The sequence below is a fragment of the Drosophila santomea genome, chromosome 3L, assembly GCF_016746245.2.
Source record: "Drosophila santomea strain STO CAGO 1482 chromosome 3L, Prin_Dsan_1.1, whole genome shotgun sequence".
Classification (NCBI taxonomy): domain Eukaryota; kingdom Metazoa; phylum Arthropoda; class Insecta; order Diptera; family Drosophilidae; genus Drosophila; species Drosophila santomea.
In genome coordinates this window covers 14196246-14222347 of record NC_053018.2, presented here as the reverse complement: position 1 = coordinate 14222347, position 26102 = coordinate 14196246, and the positions used below count along the sequence as shown (strand labels likewise).

At 39.6% G+C, this 26102-nt stretch overlaps 1 protein-coding gene across 2 annotated transcripts; it reads right to left on the bottom strand.

Moving 5' to 3' along the window:
• Positions 1–8: 8 nt before the first annotated feature.
• On the bottom strand, positions 9–24806 carry LOC120447660 (bicaudal D-related protein homolog). Of its 2 annotated transcripts, none has more exons than XM_039629175.2 (7): positions 24610–24806; positions 22562–23365; positions 2812–3108; positions 2564–2752; positions 2025–2090; positions 1607–1787; positions 9–1461 (listed from the first exon to the last, which is right to left on the bottom strand). In XM_039629175.2, exons 2-7 carry the CDS (start codon positions 23018–23020, stop codon positions 782–784), a joined length of 1872 nt encoding a protein of 623 aa, XP_039485109.1. In that variant the 5' UTR covers positions 23021–23365; positions 24610–24806; the 3' UTR covers positions 9–781. The 2 variants fall into 2 exon arrangements, with proteins under 2 accessions (XP_039485109.1, XP_039485110.1); XM_039629176.2 differs by having other exon boundaries at positions 22562–22746.
• Positions 24807–26102: the final 1296 nt, after the last annotated feature.

The window sequence follows — 26102 nt, the reverse complement described above, 5'->3', positions numbered from 1 at the left end:
CATTGTTGTGGTATAATCGTAAGTTTATTGGTAAGTTATGTTATTTAAACAATCTAAAATTTCATTGTCCGTTCATTAAGGCAAGTTTTGTCTGTTGCACAGTATTCAACATTTCCTGCGCCCTTCCGATTGCCAGCTGATGAATATTTCTATTTGCTATAACATAAATGCCTTGCTTACACATAATATTTGCTTACGTACAGATTTTGATTTTGATTTTGATTTTATTTTTGATTTTGATGAATCGCAACAGTTTCTTCCGAGATTTGGAGGCTTTTCAAGCCCCCAACATAAAGGCGCGATATGTTTCCTTTTTTGTTTTTGATTATCAGTTAACAGTTTTGACCCAAACAGACCCAACAAGTAACACCTTAAAAACATCTATAGCGATTCGAATTAGTTGTGGGGTCCATATAGGAATTTAAAAACAATTAAGGATAAACTAAATAGAGAGATAGAGACGATTTGTGTTTAAACATAGGTACGAGTACGGTTACATTACAGTAATTACAATAGGTACAATAATCATATCGAATATGCGGTAAGTGTTTAAAATTAATAAAGCGTAATTAGATAGATTTCACTACGAACAGAAGAAGGGCAATGCTTCCACTATACAAATAACAATTAAGTACAATACCTATAATGCCTAGGCTCTCCGATTTGTGTGTGTGTGTTGTTTGTTGTGTATAAATATAAATATTAAAAATATATAGATCCGTTCTACATCAAGAACAGGAGGGTGGCGTAGACCTTCCATCGGGTCGTGAGGTTACTCCAATTATCGCTGAAATAAGCTCCAAAGCTTGTAGCTGGTCACGCGCTTGGCCAGATTGGCGGCGGCACTGCTGGGTGGCGATGGGGCGGAGGACTCGGCGGCCATCGCTCGCCGGTTGTTGATCAGCTTGGAGCGCATCTGCTCGTCGATCAGCTCATGCATGTCCATCTGCCACTGCTCCAGTTGCTGCGACAGCTCCACCTTTTGCTGAATGGACTCCAGCAGTTGGCTATTGGCCTGCATCAGCTCCACTCGCGTCTTGGCCAGCTCAACCTCGGCCTTCGTGCGCCTATCATTGGCCGCATCCCGTTCTGTCTGCGCCTTGGACAGCAGCTCATCCCGATCCGTGTTGTCCTCGAGATCACCGCGTGCCTGATCCCTCTCCTCCTTGACATTCTGCAGCTCCACGTCCGTTACCGTGACCTTGGCCTCCAGTTGCTGAATCAGCTGGTGACTGCGTTTGATCTCGTCCTCCTGCTCCAGCACCAGGTTGCGCGTCTGGTCCAGCATCTTCTTGAAGTTGCCAGCGTCCAGGTTGAGCAGCAACCGGGTCAGCTCGTCGGACATCGACGACAGCATGCCCTGGCGGAACTCGATGGCCAGGTGGCCATCCTCGTGGCGCTCCGAGCTCGAGATGGTGTTGTCCATCGACTCCAGCTCCAGCGATATGTCGGAGTTGAGTCCTGGAAACGGGATTTAAAAAAAAAAGTCTTTATTTTATTTAAATTTATTAATGGTAATGGGATAAGTATATTTTATTATTACATTTTTTTTTAATTTGTATGTTTAATTATCTTGATAAGTAATCAGTTATTCAAGGGAACCCACCTGAGTCGTCGTCGTGGCTAACTTTTAGAGAATCCACCAGGGACTTAAGTTGTATGTACACGGATCGGGCTTCCACAAACATTTGGTTGGGCTTCCCCGTTTCCGTGTAGCTGCCATCGTCCTCGTCGCATTCCATTTCGAACTGCAGACTCTTCCTGCCCGGAGTGCTCGAGTTTGTGTCCTGCGGTCAAGGATTAAGGCGTAATTTTAATTATAAATACAAAATAAGGTGCACGTCTGACTGGGTTTTTCGGTGTCAACCGGATTGATTAAAGGGGAAAAGGCTATCAAATAAGCTTTGTTTTAATTCCTTAAATTTTCATTATAATTTTGATGGGGTTAGTTAAACATCCTTTAGGAGCGCATAATGGTTGGTTAGTAAATGAGGAATTATTTAATTGGAGAAAGGTCAACTTACGGCACCCAATCGTTCACTGAGTACGTTGTTTTCGCGCTGGGAGCGTTCCAGTGCTTGTAAGGTGGTCTGCAAAAGTGAAAAATAGTAGATATAAAGATTTTAAATTTAAAACATGACAAAAAATATACTTATAGAAAAGAGAGTGTATAACCCATTGAGCATTTCTTTGTTTTACAGATTCCTTTTTAATTAGTTAAGGCAAACTTCTGATTTTCCCAAAATCTTTCAATCTTGGCAATATGTTTTTGTTGTACAAAATTGATTAGATAGCTTGCATTAAGTCTTTATTGATGAGTCCATGTTTTAAAATATTTATTGAATGGAGTTTAATCTTTGCTCACGATAGAGCAAAAAGAAAGTTGTTGCCGGGGAGATAAGCCTGGACATGGCACTCAAGAAACTGCGCATTTGGCTCCGCCTGTCCCATAAATAATCTTCATTTGGCGTTTAAATCACGATTCCGTTGACGCGACGTGATAAAGCCAATTCTGTTGTTCCTACTCCATTTAACTTTCTTTCCAAAACTCTAGCTGACTTACCTCTAATTTTGTTTCCTGCTCGCGGGCATGGCGCTCCAGCATGTGAATGCGATCGGAGGACTCCTCCAGCGACGAGGTGAGGCTCTCCTTCTCCTCCTGGGCGTGTTGCAGGCGCCGCTCCAGCTCCTGACGCTTGCCCGTGGTGAGGTTGAGTTCTGTTTTGATGGACTCCAGGCTGTTGACATGTTCCTGCAGCAATAATCATACATATAACTATACAACTATAAAGGCAGAGGTGTAAAACTTACCTGCAGACTGCTGTTCCTGTAGTGATACTGATCCTTCAGCTCCTGGATCTGTGCGCTGAGCTTAAGCTCGGTGGCGTGTGCCTCCTGTATCTGTTCGGTGAGGCGTGTGTTCTGGTGCTGCAGCTCGTCGATCAGGATGGTCTTCTCCTTCTCCGCCTGCCGGATGGCCGAGTCCTGGGTCTGCAGCTTATCCTTCAGCTCGGTGAGATCGGACTGCAGTTCGAGCACACGCTGATCGCTCTCGTCCTCGGCGATCGCCAGTTTCTGGCGCAGCACATGCTTCTCCTGCTCGAGTTTCTGCCAAAGGGGGAGAAAATGAAAGTTAATTGTGTGTGCATATATGGGGTATTGTTGGTTCTATGACGTGTTGTCAATTATATGGCAGTCAAGACAATGAAAGTAAAGCCAACAATGGTCACGTACATACACAGTCACAATGCTCGAAGCCAGGCAAAACCGCAAGGTTAACTCAGCTCTCAGCACTCGACTACTAATTGTTTAGTTATTTGCATTTTCAATTGGCTGCAAGCCGGCCAAGATGCAAAATAAGTGAGTAAAAACAAAAGATCTGCCAGATGTACCACCTCTCACTTAGTTTGCCTTTTGCACCAAATTGCCCCACTGTGCTGGCGGCCAAAAAAGCAACTCCCAAGCCCCAAAACAATGCCAACGACTTTTGACACCAGCGGCTGCAAAAGCCAGCCGTCAAAAGCAACAAATTCCCATTATTCAAATTAAAATGCAATTGAATTTTCACTTCTCCGCTTTGTTCAGATGCGGTTTGCAGACAAATGGCTGGCGAAAAATTAAAAGCGCATCAGCTGGCAAGCGTTTGGGAGTTTTCAGTCAATTGTGGAGGCAGTTGAGTTTAAAGGCGATTGTAAACCTCCTTCATGTATCTATTTATCTAACAGCAAAGATATAAAAATATACATTTTTTGCACTTTTTTGGTTATACTAATATATGAGTACTTTATTTTACTGCCTCGGTAGCTGATGCTTTGTATAATTAAATGACTTTCGATTGCTATTTATTTCGGGAAATCTATGATAGCTCGCAACGTGAGTAACATAAAGTTTTGCCATACTATTTTTACTATTTATTTAACAAGTATGTACATACATGTCTAAAAAACAACAAAATTGTTGAAGTGATAACTTAAAAAATCGCAGAGGAAAGAGTATTTATTTTTTATAACTATCTGTATGTATAAGCAAAGCTCCTAAGATACATGACATGCATCGAAACCTTTTCAAATTCATTATTATTTCATTCAATTGGATCAAAGGTCTTTAAGATCGATATGTGTTGGGTGTCAAAAGTGATCTAAGTCGGCTTTTCGAATGCCCCTAAACCTTTGAGTATCTATCCACTTGAGAAACGGCAGCAATTAATTTGCATAATTGACAGGCGTGTGTCAGTCTTCGCCAGGTATGAGTAAGCCCCATTTGCTGGGGGCTATTTGTGTTTTTATAACCCGACCTTTTTGGATCAAGGCTCGCGGAGACATTGAAAATTGCATGCAAAGTTTAATCGATAATTGGACCTTCAATTGGCTAACACTGGCTAGCACTGGCGAAAAGGCCGGCTGTCAGCAGAAAAAAAAAGAAGAAAGAAACAAATAAAGCCGCCGATAGAACCAGTCAAGCCTTGTAACCAATGCAGCAGCTTCTTTATATCACCGCAGAAACTCGGAAGGCGGAAAAGCCAATCCGACCACGTATTGAGCTGGGGAAAATCACGAGTTGGCAATAAATCTGAGAAGTCAACGCGATTGTTTGCGCCCATCAGCGAAACACCAGCGAATTCAAGAAAAATATAAGAGATACAAAACAAGAAATAAACAACAACAGCCTAATAAAGTGGAGCGACAAAATAGTAAATGAAAAGCTTAAATAAAATTAGGGGCAATTTGCATAAAATGCAAAATGCTAAAGACGCCAACGATGCCGAAAAAACCACAAAGTAGTTGTCGCTGCACAGGCCCAAAAGCAAAAGGAAAACTGCTGCAACTGCTGCAAATGGCAACAATGGAAAACTTTAATACCAAAACCCAATTGCAGTTGGCATCGGAGTTGGCTTTTTGAAGTCGCTGGAGACTGCGCAGCACAAATAAAATTATTGTACATATTGTACTTTCTCTGTTTCTATTTCACGCTCAATGAAATGTGTTGATGATGGCAGCAGCAGCACCACCACCACCACCACAACTGGCAGCAGCGACAGCAACAGCGGAAGTGGCTATCAACAACTACACAGAGAGAAATATTAAGGTATAATGATTAAATAATATCATTTACATTTGACCACACATAGTGGCATATTGGTAGGTGTATGGGGTTTGACAGATTAAGATAGAGAGCTAGATGCAAAGATTATAGAAATCCTTCTTATTTAGTCAAATATAAATTTAATAATAATTATTTATATTCAAGGGATTTTATTAAAGAAAATTCATACAATATCTTCTAAAATGAGGTTCCTGATAAATTCGAAATTTAATAAAATATGTTACAATGTAAACATGGTAGGATGTGCTAGCTTACAAAACCACCCATATCACCAACATGTATTTGAAAAATCGCAGATGTAACTCAAAATTTCTCTCTGTGTAAAAACTAGCCGCCACCACAGCAGCCGCCGTGGCGCAAAAAAAAGAGTTCACATATTCAAAGGCAAAATCATGTGGCAGACTTTAATTGTAGGAAAACTGAAGACGCAACAACAAATGAAAACAAAACAAAACATAATAAAACAAAGTAAAATCAGTATCAAATTTCATGATGGACAAGCCAGTTTTGTTTTAGCGTTAATTTTATTACGTATTTGGATTTCGGATCTCTTTTTCATCCGCGGCTAATTGCATTGCATGATCACCTGAAATGGGATATACAATCTATCGCAGAGCTGGGCCATGTAAACAAACCCGCCCATTCGAACTGGCAACATGTTGCCTGCTTTTGCTGCCACCATCACTCCATGTACATATATCCATGTGTCTTATTCAAATGCGACGTAACTCGACCCACTTTCCAACTGCTAAACGTTCCGCGGCAATTGTTGTTCACTCGCTGCCATTTTGGTAAGGTATGAAATTCATAAATATTTGTGCAGCGAAATTTTGTGCAGGAAATGTCGAAGCAATTGACACGCTTTGCGGCATACAGATACAGAGATACTTGGCGACAGGTGAGCAAAATGACTCATCAATGGGCCAAGTGCTTTCAGGTGCACTTATGCAAATGCCTCTCTAATGCTGGGTAAATACAAATATTTGTGAAGGGTTTATTATTTTGACACCTCATTACTCGCACTGAAGAAGTAGCAGTGCCTCAAGTGACTTAGGTATTATTATTTTTAATTTATTTGTACAAAAATATGTTGTTTTCAAGTAATTGAGTTATCATAGACACGATAATTTGTAATAATTCGACATGAATGCTACTTATTTTAAAGGTCGGATTGTAATGCAGCTAGTCTTTAAAACCTATAAGATGAGTAATAATATTAATATTTATTTCCTAACAGCTTGCACATTATCACTTTTTTAAATAACTATATCACAAAGTCACAAAATGACAACCGAATTTCCGAATTGCAGAACGATGTTTTATCTTTTCGTCAAAAGCCTGAAATGTCGAAGTCATCGCCGTCAATATTTTGCTGATTTGCTGATGAGTTTGGTGTTGAAAGCGGCGTGCCGCAATGGCTTCAAAATGCATTCGATAATTGTTTTCAAATAATTAACTAAATTGCCAGCCACGTCATGTTGGCCCGGCTAGAATCGTGCCACGAAAGGGGCGGTTGCAGGCTGAGGGGCGTGGCAGCTGATGACTCGCTTGAACGCTCTTCGCCAAAGCGATGATTTGACAAGGCCCTCTTCTTGAGGACGGATGCAACAGGTTGACTGCAGTTCGAAATTCGAATGTCAAATGAATGGGAATTAACTCAGAACCAAGAGCGTGCACAGAGAGAAAGGAAACAATGTTGCATCAATCAAATAATTATGTTTGGGTTTCTATTCCAACAAATCATTTAATAGAGCGAAGGAATATCTTTATAATTTTTATTCAAATGCTTTTGAAATTTGCAAAAGTTTTTAAATTAAAGTTTCATAGCTTGTGCAAGTTCATTTGATAGTGGTAAAGGTATCGTGTACACTGAGTTTTTCCAAAAAGCCAAGATTTATTTGAAGTGTCACCATAATATTTCACGAATAAGATTTATTAAGATAAGTAAAACAGCGAACAGCGGGCAAACGCTATTGAATTTAATTTTCTGTGCATTCATAAACCTTCGGCTGGCTTAACTTTTGAATTGCTAAACACTAAAACACTGCTGCAAATAGAAATGACTCAGGCGGGTGAGCTCAGCTCAGTCCGGATCTTTTGGCCGGTGAGTCAATGGCCCGATCAGCATTGGTAGATGAACATTTCCAAATGCATTTTCCACATAGCCAGCCAACATTGCTATAGGCAATTTAACAGCGATGTGCGTATTTTGTCTGGCCGTCGAAAATAAAAGCAGAGTTCATAGATAAATCAGCTGCACTTCGCTGCACAAAAGCAAATTAGACAAGCGTTTGCGGGTGAAAAGCGGTGCGGCCGCCAGGAAAACTTGCAACTTTCCGTTTTCACAAGACTTTTCCACAATTACAATTTTAATTAGCGGCACTCGCACATAATTACAAATGCCATAATGCATTTTATTGGCATGCAAAACGAAATGTAGCGCAGAAATTATGCAAATTGCACGTTTAGCCGTAAGCATTTTGGCTAGTTTCAGCTAATTTAAATGAAAACCGATTAATGATCGCTGATAACAAAAGGGGGAAGTCTTGTGAAAAAGTCTCTCCACTTCAGCTAATTGTTGCAGCTCGCTGGCAAAGCTGGCTAAGTTGGCCAAGAAGCGGGAGCAGCCAGCCATTCGGAGTGGAGTGTGAAATGCAGCCATTAGCGCGAATTGGCCCACACTGCAGTTGGATTGCGCATCGGCCATAAATCAATTCGGGTGCCAAGCTCTGTTGACCAACTAGCCAGCAATTGAATTGTCACTAGCCCACATGGATTGGCAGATGGCCAGCAGTTGCACTTCAAGAAACAATCAAGGAAGTTGTGTGAATTTTAGTAGTATTTCAAATACGAATTGTTCTAACATTTTGTTCTGAATCAACTTTATCAAGAGCCTCTATATACATATTGATAATAAATCACTTGCAGTTGCCTTAAATATTAGCTATAATTGCGAAAATATAAGATGAGATAATTTTCAAGTCGAAAAGTCATGTCAGATAAGATTGAAATGCAGACAAGTAGCGGTTGTACGAGGGTCGTTTGATAAGTCCGTGACTTTTTGAATAAAATATATTTTTTTCGTCAAAGAAGCGTTTTGTTTCTCAACATAATCTCCTTTTAGCTCTATACATTTAGTCCAGCGTTTTTCCAATTTTTTTATTCCTTCCAAATAATAGGTTTTCTCAAGGCCCTCAAAATAGTCGTTTGTTTCTGTGATGACCTCTTCATTTGACCCGAATCTCTTACCGCCGAGCCATTTCTTCATGTTTGGAAACAAAAAATAGTCACAGGGGGCTAAATCTGGAGAATATGCTGGATGGGGTAGCAGTTCGTAGCCCAATTTATGAAATTTTGCCATGCTGACTACACACGTGTGCACCCGTGCATTGTCCTGATGGAACAGCACTTTTTTTTTCGCCAAATGCGGTCGTTTCTGCTTCAAATCAATATCGAATCTGTCCAAAAGCTCTGAATAATATTCGCCGGTGATCGTTTTACCCTTTTCAAGGTAATCGATGTGAATGATACCTTGTGCATCCCAAAAAACTGTGGCCATGACCTTGTTGGCCGACAGACCCACCTTGGCCTTCTTTGGTGCACGTTCACCCGGAGAAACCCACTGTCTTGATTGTTCTTTGGTCTCTGGTGTGGTGTGGTGGATCCATGTTTCGTCTACGGTAACGAAACGGCGCAAAAATTCGTTTGGATTGCGGTTGAACATCGCCAAACACTCCTTTGAAATGGTCACACGGTTGCGCTTATGGTCGTGTGTGAGCAATCGCGGCACCCATCGCGCGGAAAGCTTTTTCATGTCCAAATATTCATGTAAAATGTGATGTACCCGTTCAGTTGAGATGCCTACAGCCTCAGCTACCTCACGCACTTTCATTCTCCGATCATCCAATATCATTCCATGGATTTTGTCGACGATTTCTGGCATGACGACCTCTTTTGGGCGACCTGAACGTTCGGCATCACTTGTACTGGTACGACCACAACGGAACTCAGTAAACCATTTCTTAACCATTGAAATTGATGGTGCAGAGTCCCCATAATATTTATCAAGTCTTTCCTTGGTTTCGGTGATGGATTTTTTACGCAAAAAATAATGCTTAATTAGCACACGAAATTCACTTTTTTCCATTTTCGTTAAAATTCACGAGATCGTCTGCTTTCAATGCCTATAAAACGCAAACCAAAAAACGCAGCTTTCTCAAAATTTTACAGTCAGCTGTTAATCGATAACTGCTGACAGGAGCAGTGTTGTATTTAGAGCAGGTGCGCGTCCGTGATAAGTCACGGACTTATCAAACGACCCTCGTATATTTATTGAAATTCTGATTACTAAATTATAAGTATATTTTCACTTTGAAATGATATATTTTCAGTGCAGAGAACGCTGCTAATTGAATCCAACTGTCACTGGTTTATCTAGTTACCCGGAACTTGCTGGTGCTAGAATATACGAATATCTAGAGATACATATGTATATATATTCTCCAAACACATTGACAATGCAGCAGAGTGCAGCATTGACCCCCTCGCCGCGTTTTATGACCCAAACAAACACATGGAGAGCGTCGCGAACTGAACTGAATTTAAGCTGTGCAGTCATAAAAAAGATTATAGACCAAGTCCAAAAGAGCCAAGCCGACTTGAGTTCAGTTGAATTGAGTTGAGTTTAGTTGAGTTTGCCAGCTTGTGCCAAAAGTTTGTTTATGCGCCTAAGGTCATGTCGCAGTCAGCGGGGGGCGTGGCCAGCCCCTTGAGCCTTCGCCACACTTCACTGACTGGCTGCTCGTCCGACTTTTGGTGCTTCCCTCACAAAACAGAAAAAAAAAACAAAAAAAAGGGGAAAAAAGAAGCGGCAGCTAATAAGTATAATAACAAAAATAATGCCACAATAAGGCAAAAGGCAGATCTTGGCCATTGTTCGGCTTGGCTTTGCTCGACAGCAATGCAATTTCGGATGCCCTTGGAAGTGGGGGAGTTTAGGCCATGCCAGACCTTTTGCCAACTTGGTCATGGTGACTGGCAGAGGGATGACAACAATTGGGCGACTTACTTACTTACAGATGATTTCATTACTACACACAACTGGCCTTATAAATAATCATTCGACATATTAATTCCGAGAAAAATAATATTTACGCAAAAAATACAAATTCCCGATTCGATAGTATTTCTTTTAGAAATCCCTTAAAAATTACTTGTGTGATTTTATATGCTTATCTGCATTACAAATTTCCCGTGCAATATATAAGTCCTTAAATTTATTTGCCCAATGCTTTAAAAGCACTTTAAGTATCGATAAGCCGGCATTATTTTGCTACCTATTTTCTGCTCCATTTTTTGTAATTGTAATTTTGCAAGTTCATGCCGAGGAAAAGCCCTCGAATTACAATGAAAATTGCAGCGAAACCGGCATTCACTGTCTTTAATTTCGAGTATTTGGCATTGACAATTTTGTGTGTCGATTTCCAGATATCGTACAAACCATTGTTAAGGAAATTGTGAAAACACCGAAGAATTGGGCAAGCAAATGTTTTATATTTATCTCAAGCCAAGACGAAAACGATTTCAAGAGCGCAGACAGTTAATTAAACCGAATTTGGGGATGAGGGGGCTGGCCCCAGGTGATTGCCATTTTTGTGGGCTTGTTTTTGATTGGCAAGACGAAGAGAAGTCGCCAACTTGAAGTGTCGCAATTTTCGAGCGGCTTTTCCAAATGTGACAAAAATGTCGGAAACGGTAATTATGATTAATTAGCGCCTCTTCGTGGGTCATAAAGAGGGAGTGTTTTTGTTTACAAAACATTTTAAAAAATTATTTTCAGCGTGAGACTGGCCGGGTGATTCATCGGAGAAATGAAATCGCTGCACTTGTTTCGGTTTTCACGGTTATCTTATCACCGGCACACGCAAAACATGGCCAAAATGAAGTGGAATGCTTATCGCACTTCCACCGATAAGAGCAATTCAGATAGACGTCTAAATGCGGTGACACCAATTCTGGTAGATGGCATGAGGTAAGCAGTTACAGAACTGCACCGACATGAACCCACTTCTAGATCCGATTGTGCTGCCACAAGCGCAGGCCAAAAATTATTAGGCCATAAATACTTACGGCAAAATGTAACGCCCACTGCGCATGCGCACACACCTGAGACGATGAAATGGGGCAGGGAAAGGGAAGTAGGGAAGCTGGGTTACGTTGGAGCCCAAAATATATATCTTTCACCGACTGTCACTGAGCGTGGGGGCTCCTTGACTTTCGACCACACTCTCTTGTAAAGCCAACAAAACTTACAAAATAAGCTCACTGGTGGTGTCATCAAAACGAGAGGTAGATGTGCTGGCGGAATTGTAGTAAAAGACACCTGAGGAGGAGGCCTTAACAATTAGTCACCGTTGCGCATAAAAAGCTTAAGAGTCAAGAAAGCTAAAATCTTTAACAGTTGGGGGAAAAGAATACAAAACAGCTTAGATATACACTCAAACAACTCCAAGTACACTTTCCTTTTAATTAAAGAAACAATTAACTATTAACGATTAAGTTTTTTTGTACAGCGAAGTCTGATTTTCAAAGATATAGAATCTCATTATGAAAAGTTAACACTGTAAAGTAGATTAAAATGCTTTATTTCCAAGCCCAATTAGGCCTAATTTTCCAACTTTAATAGCTGTCTTTCCCATCACTCATAAGCAAAGTCCATCAAAACATTTGTATTAATTTAGCCATTCTAATTCCTCAGCAGCTCATTAAATATTTCAAAATAAAATACTCGTACAACTTGTGTTTTTCAGATGTTATTCTCTAGATTGTTTACACAATTTGAGGTGAGGTCTCTTGTGTTTCGACCACAATTCTTTTGTTTTCGCCACCAAAAACTCCCCGCAAAATCACCATCGACTTGCTGGCTAAGAGTTTTTTAATTATGCTGCCTCCGCTAATGACGCGTTCGGCCAAAAACGATGGCAAAAAAAGTATTATAAGCGAAAAATATATAAAAAATATACTTGGCTATATAAAAACAATTATCATAGTGGCACAAGTGCCCGAGTAAATGAACTCCAGCCACACAAAGGAGAGGTTTGTATAAACAGTTGTTGAAGTAAAGCAAAAAATTGATGATTATTCAATGGGCGGAAAAAGTCTTAAAGCTGTCGAACTGCGAAATCTTTTATGGTTGATAATCAGGCTCACCATGGATTTATTTGAAAATAATTAATATAATTAATAAGTAGTTTATGAAACTACAGTGATGCAAATTATCCATGGTGATTTTATTTAAATTATCACTTGGCGTGTGCTTCCTACCTTTTAAATTAATCTTTCTCCACACCTCTTTCTTTGATTTCCTTTCGGCTTGTATCTAATTATGTGTATTTTCAACTTCCGATTCAGATGTAAATTAAGCATTCGTTAGCTGAGGACGCTCCCAAATCCATAAGGCGAAATTAGCACCTGCGCTAAATTTCACTTTTCCACCTCCAAAAATGGGCGAGTTCATGAGAGTTCCCAAAATGAAACGTTTAAAAATAAAGACATACTTCTCCGAGTACTAAGTTCCTTCCTAGTTGTACGACAGATGTTTCTGAAAATATCATTAATCATGCAGTGGTAAACCACTGTGTGCTTCTGACACGAAAATAAAACTATGACACAGAAAACAGCAAAAATGTACTCAGACCATAAAGCCAAGACCAGCGAAGCGGTCAACTCAGGGCCAGCCAAAAACTGACTAAAAGACTTCAAACTACCAAATATATAGGATGATAATGAGCTACGCTGCGAGGGTAACTAGTAAGTAAGTCTGAGATATGAGATTACCACTGCCCAGCCACTGTTGATGATGAGCTCAGACCAAGAACAATGGCCCCACCATTGGCCAAAAGATTATTTCCATATAATTCCTTGGATGGTAGTTGAAGGAAAATCTTAAAATTTATGGCCCAATTATATACGGGGAAGACATGTTTTATGGCTCTTTTTGTGTCTTGTTCTTTGTTTATGTTTTGCTCGTCATAAATACAAATAAATAAACATTTTTTGTGGTGGTAGCTAAGGAGAAGTTTGGTCGTGAGGGTTGAACTTCCAGTCGATATTGATTAATTTATCGAAATTAGTAGTGGCATTTAGCTGGCTTATTTAAGGGCAAAGATGAGATGGTAAGATAAGTTAAAAAGTGGTTTAATAGAGCTTGCTAACACGTCGCTTGTAACACTTTGGGGAATTTCTCAGGCAATATAAACGTTGTGTTTATGCATTCCCATTAAAAAGACAGCAACAGAGTGTAATTTTTCAACACATTAATACCTCGGCTGCAAAAAGTCACTTACAGTTAAAAGAAATAAATGTGGCAATCTGTCCATAATTCAAACTGCTGGGCTTACATGATACCCAAGATACCCGCAATACTGCAATACTGCAACACAGCAGAAGCAGCAGCAGCAGCAGCGGAAAAAGCGACAATAACAGCGAGAGCTGCCACCTTTTACCCAGTTAAAGCCAAATTGGAGTGCAACAAGACAAAGTGACAGGCGACTTAGTTCTCAGGCTGCAATGCTAAATGGTTTCCTGGGACCATCGCCATCCGCACACCTGCAGCCGGGGAAACAGCAACTCACCTGGGCAAAAGGCTTGTGGGTGAAACGTTTACGCAAACAATGGCACAAAAAAAGCAAGCGCTAATTGCAAAAGCAGGGTAAGGTGCAAAGAAAAAGGGGAGCAGAGATGCACCAAAGTAGGGGGATTCCATACTGTCGGGCAGTAAAAGTTAAAAAAAGAAAATCACAGACATCAAATCATAGAAAACCATACTCAAATAAATTTATCAATAAAAAAATATTAAAATGAAATTTTTCGCTTTAAAATTTAAAAAATACAATCAATAAAATATACCAATATATTTAAAATTATAAATTTTTATAAATTATAAAATAGTCTATATGCATGTATGACAATATAATGTTCTAAATAAAATTTAAAACCTGAATTTCGATGAAAAGGGAAATATACCTACTTACTTACTTAAATAAAAAACTTTTTTACAAGAACACCCTCGTTGCGCTCCAACATAGTTTAGATACTCCAAAAAAAGATACAAATTCGCAAAAATAGTGCCGCTAAGCCGAAAGAGCCGTTACATAACACCTGGGCACACACACACATTCACTCACTCCTTAAACAATCAGATACAAAAACTGTTTCGATTGCAGCTTAAAGCATTTCTACTTCTACTGCTCTATGTCGCTCTCTTTCTCTCCACCTGCGACTGTCGTTGCGCATGCGCAGTAGAGCGATCGTTCCACTATTGCTGTCTCTGTCCCAATCTCTGGGCCTGACTCATTCACCAAATAAGTCGAATTCGATTTGTGCGGATGCTCTGCTAATTTTAATGCGATTGTGCAAGGCAAACGCTCACAGAAATGTGTAAACAAACTAAAAGATACATTTAGAGCTATCTTTTGGTGGTGGCTATCTACCTGATGACGTGATAATTGGCCATTAAATTGGCTTTTAATTGTTGCCATCCGTGTTGACCTTGTAAGCTAGAGTTTACAATCAGCTTAGGCCGAAGTAGTTGTTGAAGACGTCGATTTTGTTGGATGTGAATCTTAATTGTGCGATAAACTAAGGTGATGAATTGTATTTAAAATGCAATTTAGGAATAACTACAGTTCAGCCTTCTTATACGATTTATTCATTTTCAACATGTTCTGTAATATACAAATTTTTTATTGGTATTTAGTAACAATTTTTGGTTTAATAATAATAAATGGGCAGCTCTTGAATATTTATTTATTAAATTTATACAAATATTCCAACCGAATAGATACATAAAAACAACAACTTTTTCACAACTGAATGAATTTATTCAAGTTTGACCTAAATTTCTTGATAATTCCCAATCCCATTTTCATTGAGAACGACATATCTATGGGCGATAAGACAGTCGTATCAGACAGTTTTGCAATTAACAGATATATCCAAGCATAGTTATGGTTTAGCCATTTCAATCGAAAGTTGGGTGCATAAATTACTGTCATTGGCAGGAGACTGTTCCAGTGAAAAGCCATCCTCCAACACCATCTCCATGGGCTGAAGAGCTCCTCCACATTGTTTATGCCACTTGGTCTGACACTCGAATTTGTTATCTGATTTGCGTGAGCCTCTGAAAAAGTTTTCGCCCTGCGGCTTGTCTTTTGGCCTTTTTTTTGCGGGGGGTGTGGTGCTGGGGGGCTATATCGTATTTTGTGAAATCGTCTATTATTGTCATCATGCTAACGTTCGATGGCCATATACAACATATGAATATTTTCTGTATATTTATTTGCATTTGTATTGGCCTTTGAAATTTGCCAATTGGCCGATTCGATGGCTGGCTCTTAGTCACACAAAAAGTGTACATTTGTACATACTACACTGCGAGTGTATATATTTTTTTATTGCAACGAAAGCTGCCCAATTAGCAATGTACGTATATATATTTATATATATCCGCATATAGATATGACTGAGATATGACAGGAAAGGGTGAGTACCCACATGTAGGCTCTGGGGATATTGTTAATTAATTGCCAATGAGTCAGCTGGTAAGTAGAAGGGCAAGTTCGTGGCTTGTGGACTATGGAAGTTTTCCTAGGCCATTAAGAATTTATGAAACGATTGATTTTTTACATAGGTGAATAGATAACCATATAGAAGTAGATATTACTGTATATTACTTTAAGTTTAGGTTCACTTTAGTTTATTTAATTCAAGTGTTGAAGAAGAATATTCATAGCAACATAAACAAATTTTACAATCTGACATTTATTATGATAAGCGGTATCTTGAATAAATAGCTCAGGTCACATTACCCTTATAATCCTCATATCATTTTGATATAATTCAAATTATATGAATCAATACGATAATTACAAAAGCTCTTTTTATGACAGCAAAGTGACATTGTAACTTAAAATTTGTATAAGTTAAGCAGATTTTATATATTTCCTTTTTTTGCATTTTGTTTTGATCTAACAAATTTTGACTTGATATCTGATTTAATTTTGTTTACGACTCCGCTCAGATAGAAACTTTGGCGACATTGCCAAGTCGACTTCTATTGTTCCCAAGCATCGCTTTGACACCGAAAATTGCCTTTGGAAAGTGAAAATGCTTTCACCTTCAGCAATTCATTAAAAATCATCATCAGTGGAGTGGAGTGTGTGTAGAAACGAAGGTGGAAGAAATAAATTTTATAAAATTATACACATGCAACATATGTACAGACATATATGCACAGACATAAATACTCGTATGTAGAAAGGTTCAGGTGTGACAACAACAATGGAATTATGGAAGATGCCGCATTGTTGCGGTAGTCACATACTTTGCCATCTTCAAGAGACCAAAGTCAAAGTCGGGGAACGCCGTCGGATGGTTAGTACTCGCCATTTAGTTGTCAGTCGAATTAATTTGCTTGCAGTTATTAATTTTCAGTTGTTGGCCGTAATTTGCACATCAATGGACTTTGACAGCGAGGCGGTACCGTTTGCTCACGGACTCTGCCACATTTAACCATCCATCTATTATGTAAAGCCTGCATCAATAGCAACTATAATTTGAACTGGATTTGCTTCCTGCCAACTGCTCGACATGTCGATTAACTATCATGGAAATGAATGGCAACAGTTAGTTGATCGTGAATATGGCTTGAAGGTCTCCGCCTCCCGTTTCCACCTACCAAGACTCTTGGTCAAGACGGTAAAGACCCAAATGATCAGGTACTGTGACAATTAGATGGGATTTGCTAGCAAACATCAAATTACATAACATGCTATAAATATATATGGCTGGTAAACACGAAATACAAATATAATAAAAAAAATCTAGTTTTGTAGCTAATTAGAAACCCAATAATAAAATGCACGATATGCAATTATTCAATACTTGTATGATTTTCTAAGAAACCCTGTAATATAGCAGTTCAAGCCCAGCTTGTTACAGTTTCGTTTTTTATACTTTCTATAAAGCTCATTACAAGCTGGGGAAGCTAAACACAAAGTCAGAGGGTCGCGGAAAATCCGCATTAAAAACTCATGTTTCCCTGATGACACAAAAAAGCAAAGCGAAGAAGGTGGAAGGAAAATGCTCGTGGCCTGACCAATAAGGAAAGTAATTTTCCTGGGCAAAAAGCCGGCGATGAAAACAAAGCACTCACCATGACATTTTGCCGACCCATCCATCCATCCACACAAACATGGCCAAAGAAATGCTATTACTGGCCAAGAGCCAATGCGAATGCGAATGGCGAATAGGGTGACGCTGGCGACTAATGTCCAATAATAATCGTGCTGCACCATGTCAAATGACCTCAATTTCCCACCAAAATGGGGGCCAACCCCAGATCGTACACCCCCCATTCACGAGGAAAGCCCAGCATTATGTCCACCTTAAATCTGAAAACCTTTCGGCCAAACCAAAATTAAGGCACCATTTGTTTGTTAACGAATGAATTTGCATACCCGTTCGGCAAACGAGGCCAAAAACTGGTGAACTGGGAGTTAACTTTGGGGGTACTCGAAGAAATGCTTAGCAGGTAAATGAGCTCCACTCGGTCTCAAATTCGCTTTGTGACTCATCAGCAAGAAGATTACAAAAAACCAACACTTTTCGTTGTTGTTTTGAAGATCGATCAAACTGGTTTTCAGCAAATGAGATGGACACGCTGCTATATGTGCCTTGCTATATAAACCCGTATGATTCGCATGCAAATTGGTTGATTTTGAAATTTATTTTTGCAAAAAAATAATACAACAATAACAGCAGCAGTCGACAATGTGTTGATGACTTCACCTCAGTTGATCCACGAACGTGAGGAGAGTTTTATTTCGATAAAGTTTGTATTTGTGGGCTCCCTGGTCGTAGTTTTTATTTTTCGTAGAACGCGAGTTGTTATCTAACCATAGATGAAGTAGGCGGCCAGCAGAGGTGTCTGCGATTGAGAGGTAACCATTATGGCCATAATGTGTTCTTGACCGCCTCGAGAAGTCCGCCCACCTGACATGGTCAGTTGAGTGAGGCGATGGGCATTGTGGGTGTGGGATTCGATCGAAAGGCGGAAGATACGTTCATTTGCATGAATCATTTCGACTGGCAGCGAAATTAATATAAATATAACACTAATTGTTGATGGTTATTAAAGTTACACAAGGAAATATGCATCGCTCAAAGATTTCGCTTTATTTTTTTGTATTTCATTGTGATTTCTATAACTTAATTATAAACATTAGCATATTTATTGGATAACAAATAATTGCAAATATAAATCATTGACTAGCTCGACTTTCTTCGGGAAGTGTTTTATGCATTTAGTACTAAAGCTCTCTAATAATATTCCTCGCAATTTATTCGTAGTGAAACTACAGTATGGTATGGAAATACATCTAAAAGAATACCGCAGAATTTCCTTTCATTAGCCACAAATCGTAGTTCTTCACTTCCATTTTCCATGGTTAACCATATCCTGTTTACAGAAAGACTTCAACTTGCGATCATCAAGGTTAATCAAAGACCGTTTAAATGAAATTACCTTTTCATTAGCATTCTTTGATCGGGGAAACGGCTGAAAGTTTCAATTTAATATCGTAATTGATCAAAGAACAAATTGCCAACGAACGTTTGTGAGTTGCCGTTCTACTAAGAGCTCTTAAATAAATTACTGAAACCAGTTGGCCAATGTCAGAAATAAATAAAAACGCAAACAGCAAATGTTATTAAAGCCATAAAAGCCGGGCGGACACAAAAAACTCAGGGGTGTAGACTTTCGAAAAGGCCAAAGGGGTTTAAGCCGATAGCAATTTGAATTATTTAAATGCCTAAATCGTAACAGACGCCTACGTTTCAAATTATATACTTTACTTTCGGCTGCCATTTGCAACACTTCGTCGTCCAAGTTGGGCTTAAATTTCCTAACCAGTAATAGCAACAATTGTCTGCAGATCGTGATAAACGAGCGACTTAAGGCTGGCTACAATGGGATGCCAGATTCCAATTGATTTCCACTCAATTGTTCTCCTCGAGAGCTGGGGAGCTGAAAACTGGGCTTGCAGTCGAACCTGGGCGAAGCAAACACGTTTTGGTAGTCAATGTAGACAATGGTCAACTATTTGGTCGATTGTCTGTGAACTAGATAATATGGAGTGGGCTTCGAAAAAATTGTACGCGAAATGAAATATGGCTGAGAACATATTGTGTATAAAAGAGCGATTTAAAGCGGGCTATTTATGAGTAAAGTTTGAAGAGGTTGAAAAGTGTGGGACTCTGTTTATGAGGTGGAAAAGTTAAACTTTTAGAATAAACACATAAATATGGCTGAGCTGCGTAAACTGTCCACCTTTCTAAGTAATCGCAATACCTATTCTCCTGCGAAAAACTCTTAAAATGACCACTAATCAAGCCAAGGCCTCTGGAATCATTAGCATGGGAGAATAGGGCACAGAGCCGTATTATATTATGGCGCATATAAAAGTTAATGCAAAAACAAATCGTAGCTAAAAATAAAAGCCAATGCTCGTAAATTGGCACACACGCTTCAACAGACCGCGAAATAAAATAAAATAGGCGGGCTTCGGACCACGGCAATAACAACAAGCCTGGCCGACCAAAACTACTGCCATTTTGGTCAGAACCAAAACACCTACAACCGAGCGGTCTAATTACGTCAGTCAATCGCAGACCGACCACATATAGTATATAGCATATATACTATACTATAGGTATTCGAATGGGATGGGCCTGGTTTAGCTGACCACTGGCTCATCCAAGCAGTGCAGTGACATTGTGCGCTCCATAACTTTGTGAAGAAATTAATTAGATACGCGAACAGTCATTTTGCATATTGCCAAAAACACGCGAATAAAAGTGAATTTTGGCAGACGCCTCACGTCACTTTGCTAAACAAAGACCAAAAGCTAAAGTCAAGGGAACTAAAAATTCAAAAGATTTATGCGCCAGCTCCACGCCAGAATTCCCTAAGCCATAAACATTATTAAAATAAAAATGAAGAAAAAAACAAGCAAATAATTTAAGCGACAATTGGCGTTGTTCAACTGACAGGAGTTGACCCTTTTTTTTTTGACCTGGCCCAATTGCATTAGGCTAAAGCGATTTCCATTTAATGGAAACTGAAAAATGGAACATGGGAATTCCTCAGTTTTCGGCTTTTAATTGGAGCGCTCTATAATAAAACTAATGGCTTTTCAGGTGCCAAACGATTTAAATTCAAAATGTTAATGGTTTTGAAATGCATGAAGTGAGCCAACTATTATTTTAATGGAAATTGGACTGCAGTAACACTCAGACTTTTAGAAAACTCGTAAATATTTTTATTGAATATTATATAATTTAGTTTGAGATTCACAATTAATATAGCAGATACATATATGTTATTTAAATTTTTGTTTAAAGCTCAATAAGATTTAAATCAATTCAATAAGCAAATAAATTTTTTTTCGCTGTTCTGTCAACTTTAAAATGAAATGGATTTAATTAAATGTCTCCAAATATTTACATTTTAAAAGATATTCAATTATTTGTACATATGCTTTCCGATGACATCATCTTACTAAATATTCAGGATATTACGCGAGTAGCCCCCAGCAATTGGCCTTCGCACTTTCATTTCCCAATAAAGATGAAGTCACTCAACGCGCTTAACTACAAAAAGAAAAAAAAAACAGCAGAAAAGGAGAATACAAAACCCAGTTAAAGTGACTAAGCCAACTACGTAAATATGGCCCAAACCCACGGAAAAAATGTACCAACGAAATTATTCAAGTTCAACGCATTGCTGTGTCCTCTGTTTGGGTTACTGACACCATCAGGTGGTCCCCAAACCAACCCATCATTTCCTGCTCTCTTCGTGCATCGAATTGCCATTAATCGGCGTTGAAGCCTAATTGATAAGAATACATTGTGTACCTGTCGGTCAACAAAAGTACATTAGCCTAACTATCGCTTCAGGATGGGAAAAGGCGAGGTAACTAAGTTCGAGGCAGCCAATATGCTAATGAACGGCCACGAACTTGAGCCGTGGCTTGAACTTCACTTGGAGTGATAGCTGGAACGGGTGTTTTATGTTTACCTATCGGAAATTTCTTCTATTGTCATTTTTACCTGGAAGTATCTGTAGAGAGTATGTGTGTGTGTGTGTGTATGAACAGGTGACAGGCGAACGAACCGCACCCACCCACAGAAAAACCACCCATTCGAGCGGTTCAAGGTCGGGCGGCAGACATAAACTTTGGAAACATTTGTAGGTGTTATGAACAGACTTTGCTTTGCTACCACCATGTTATCAGGAAAGTGCTCGATAAAGCCAATTTTTAGAGCGACTTCAGTAGAGCTCCTCGGCTATATCATACATTATGTGTAGTGTAGCTCATGTGCCGGGGTGGCAGACAGCGAAAAAAATCAATACCCTTACGTGATACACTATATAGTTCAGTAGTTAACTGCGCACACACTATGTCACCGTCCATAAAGTGACATGTCGCAGCCTTTTTTGTTTGTCTAAATTGTTTAAGAGCCCAACAACTACCACACAAATTGCAGTTGACAGCTGTGGAGAAGTGGAGTTCGCAGAGCTGCACTGGACAGGTGCTGTGTTTCAGCTTTAAAAAATCAATATCCATATGTATTATTTAATTCCCGACCTGGGAATGCCAGCAATGCGTCAATGAGGGGTCACTTACGGACACATGTCCGCAATAATCAATGCAAATCATCGGGTGAGTCAATCAAAATTCAGGTACTCAGGTACATAGTAACTGCCGTTGCCAATTTGATAAATGCGCTGGCATTTAGCGATAACTATTGGATTATTTAAGAAAGGGTTGAAGGCTCAAAAAGAAAAAGAATTAATGGCCCTTGCGGCAGAATCTTAACAAATCTGGTTTGCACAAAATTGTTAAAATACCTCCTATAGAGATTGAAGCAAGGTAATAACTTTGCTTACCGAGTTTACTTTACCAAATCAGATAAAGTTTGTATAAAAGAACATGAAAGTCTTCCATTAATGAGCAAGATATCATTAAAATAATGATTGGGAGTGCTTAGATTTAACAGATCTCTTATATAAATTTAGCTAATATTTTTAAAATAAATGTATTCATTACCCAATCGTTTAAATTAACTTTTAACCACAATAAAGAGATTGATGTACGAGATACTCATATACATTCGATTTGCTAGCCATCGTTAGCCATTTCAATGGCCTTTCCAAATTTAAGTGTATTGAAGTATCAATTGAACTGGCTTTCCTAAAAGTGCATCCCATTTCCCAAAAGTTCTTCTCTTTCAAACCATTTTTACTTTGCCACATTTAGCATTTACTACCCATTTAAAATGGTTACTGACCCAATTATCTTTTTTTTTTAGCACTTTAAGTGTAGTCATGACTCACCTCAATTTTGCTTGAATAGTCCTCGATGAGCTTCTCCTGCTGCTTGACCAGCTCCTCGTTCTTCTCGAGCAGCGCCTTGCCCAGTTCGGCGGCCAAAAGGATGTCCGACTCCTTCTGCTGCAGCTGGGCCCAAACATCCGGCTCCTGGTCGTGTCGACGTGCCTCCATGGCGCTGATGTAGTGCTCTAAATCAATCGAATCCCCAATTAGTGACGAGTGGTCGAGCTGCTCGAAGCCGGAGTCGTCCGGCCGGAATAGACCCCCAGTTCCAGCTCCAGCTCCAGCTCCAGCGCCGATCGAGTACTGGCCAAACTGACGTGGTCGCTTCGATTTGTTGCCACCGGAGCTGCTGCTGCTGCCGCCGCCGATGCTGTTGTGGTTGTTGTTGTTGTTTTTGGTGGATATGGATGAGGCAATGGCGGCAGCGGTTATAGCATTCGCTAGCTTTGGTTTATGCATGATCGTTAGCGGGCAGGCTTGGACTTATTTCAGGCGGGCAGGTAGGTGTGTTATGGTGTGTATGTGGTATTACGGGCACGGATAATAACAACGAACCAAATTTACAGACATAACACACACACACATACAGTAAGAGTTGGATGCAATTGGTTTTGAGTTTAGGTTTTTGTGGTAGTTTTGTATTTAGGTATTCGTAGGTTAGGTATTCAGATGGCTTTGATCTGGTCGTAGGATTAGCTTTAGCTGGCGCGGCGGCGATACGATGATATATCCGAGCATAGTTCCATGGACACCAGCTGCTCCCAAGAGAGCAGACCCGGGGTTAAAGCGACTGATGTGTTTGAGCTGCAGTTGATTTCGGTTAGATATATATAGTAAGTACACAGCCGTAATGGGAATTAGCATTAAATGTGAGGTATAGATATGTGCCCGCGAAGACTGCTCTAATCATTGGCCAAAAGGAGCGACGGTCACGTTGAGCATTTGCCAGCACGTTTTCAGTTACTTGTTACTGTCGTTATTTTTTTGGTCGGTCTTGTGTTTTTTGCTGGGCAGTCAGGGGTGTTTTGGGCAGGGGGGATGACATATAACTACAGTGTTAAGCAAGAGGGTTAATGTAAACGGAATTTGCCTTTAGCCCCGACTTAAGTTAGTATTTAGTTAAGCTCCCTGCGGCTTGGATATCAAAAGGGGTTTAAGTTTCTTGGGGCAACATGCATGGATATTTACAGGTGGGGGAATATCTGTTAGGTTGATTAGGTTATCCCACAAGAAGTTCAGTAGTTCCAAGCGAGCATTCATTAAATTTAAGGGAATTAAATGCTTATGTACAAAAGTTGCTTTAGTTAACGTGGATGTTCCAATGAGTTTAGTATGAAGCTCCGCTTTAAGCCTAGCTTAAATTTTGAAATACCCAAATATGTACAATCAATGTTAAATGATTTCTAAAGCTTTGTCGGCCAACTTAACGCAACTATAGAGACAAACGAAGGGAGCTAGGGGTCAATCCACAGATATCGTTTAAAATTTTTAAACTTATTTATAAATATATATATTTTTTGGCAGTTTCCATTTGTTATATAGATAATTCATTTGGCAAGCACTTCACGCTTTGCTGCTTTTGGTAGCAACAGCAACTGTAGTTGAAATGTATAATACGCTTCAGGCTAAGCTTTTAGCCAACACTTATTTATTTATTTATGTGCGCTTTGGGTTTTTGTATTTTATTTTATTTGTTTTATTTTGTTTTATTTTTTGGAAGCAGCACAGACACAGTTCACAACTACACACCCGATTTGGTTCAAATGGTTGGTATTATTGTTTTGCATTTCCGCTTTAGGAATGCCGTTTTTGGCCACAGTTTGGCATTATTATTGACAAAACAACAAAAATAACGCGCGGATTGCATGGGATATATTGGTCTAATTAATTCCCCCAAACGGAAAGTATCCAAAGTATCCAGCAGATACTTTCCACTTTCGCAAGCGCGCTACAGTCTGGCCCTATATTTTCTTTTAAACTATTTCAATATATATACATATGTATATATATGGCTAACTATATCCGTATATATGTATGAGGGCAGAAACCTCGGTCACGACGACGCTGCTCCACTCCAAAGCAGAACTTCCGATGTCCGTTTCTCCGATTCTCCGATTCTCAGATTTTCGGTTTTTCGGATTCTCCGATGCCGTACAACGCGCGCTCGCTTCGCTTCGGTTACGATTTTCTGGCTTTCCCCAGCTTTTCAGGGGGCGGCTTCGCGGGGGGGGCGTGGCGTATACGTCTGTCTGGCGCGAACGTTCGTTACTAACTGAATGGCCGAGGCGCCGTGCTACGAAAATTGGCAAAACAAATGAGTAACCAAGCGACGACCGACCGACTGGCACTGGCACTGGCTAAGCCTCGTATCTTGGCAACAACAACCAACAACAGCAGTTGGCTCTCTTAGGTGTCGGTTAAGAAAGAGAGTTACCAGTGTTCCACCAGGGTTGTCGCCTAATCGCAGTACAGCAGCAGCGATAATAGCAGACGAGTTGTATTATTGGTTACAAGGGCACTCAGATAGCAAAGTGCAGTGATGGGGTGTACCAGATAACTAATGATTAAGATATCTTCTTTATGTTGATATTTATTTGTGGAACTGGTTTTCTGTTCAGCTACTGATAAGCAAATCCTAATAGGCAAATCTAATAATAAGCCAAGTGATCAAAATAAAATGTCATCATTACTTATTTAATTGTTTTCTTATTTTGGACAGAGATCTCTTCAATATATAAATAAACTTATAACAATATGTGAAGTATTCTTACTGTAAAAATATTTACCCGTATTAATATGCATTATATATGTATCTGCATACCCAATAGATCTTTAATCTAGAAGGAAACTTTAAATTACTATATGTAACTACCAGTTGACAACCCTGGTAAAACCATAACACAGCTCAAAAGGTAAGCTCCACTTGGCGCTCTTTGGCTCCAACTTCCTTCCCTCCCAACTGGCATATGGTTGATTTGGCCTCGCAGTCGCTTTCTCTTAGCCGACATATGTTTTGTTTACTCTCTCGTCTGTTGGCTGCGGCTGCTCTTCGCCGTTTGTTTTGCATTGGGCCAGACTTACGAAAGCGGCCAAGTGAACAATACTGAAACGGAGTGACGTTTCGAATAGGGCAGCGGGGTACTGAGGTGGATGACCATAAGGGGGGAGGAGGGCCAGAGACCTGGACCTCCAAAAACCACGATGTGCATACACACATGTACCCAAGCGTACACATTTCAATGCAAAATTTACATACGGCAAGAACACAAACAATGGGCCCCAAGAATGGCAATCACAATGGGTATGCACTAAGCAATTAATGGGTATATGTTTGTAGGAATTTAGGTGATAAAAAATAATTACAGGTGCTTTATTTTATGGGATTTCGCGGTTATGTTAAAAGGTAAAGATACCAATTTATTAAGTCCGGTAGGAATTATTTAAATTGTAATAATTTTTAAGTAAATTAATCTCTAGACATAACTTATCGGGTCAGTTTTAATTACTGAAAGATATCAGATATCATAATGATATATTCTAG

Coding starts and splice junctions, on each gene's coding strand:
- LOC120447660 (XM_039629175.2), bottom strand. CDS start 23,020: ATGCATAAACCAAAGCTAGCGAATGCTATAACCGCTGCCGCCATTGCC. Junction 2,753..2,811: donor ACAGGAACAGCAGTCTGCAG/GTAAGTTTTACA, acceptor TTATTGCTGCAG/GAACATGTCAACAGCCTGGA. Junction 2,091..2,563: donor AGCAGGAAACAAAATTAGAG/GTAAGTCAGCTA, acceptor TCACTTTTGCAG/ACCACCTTACAAGCACTGGA.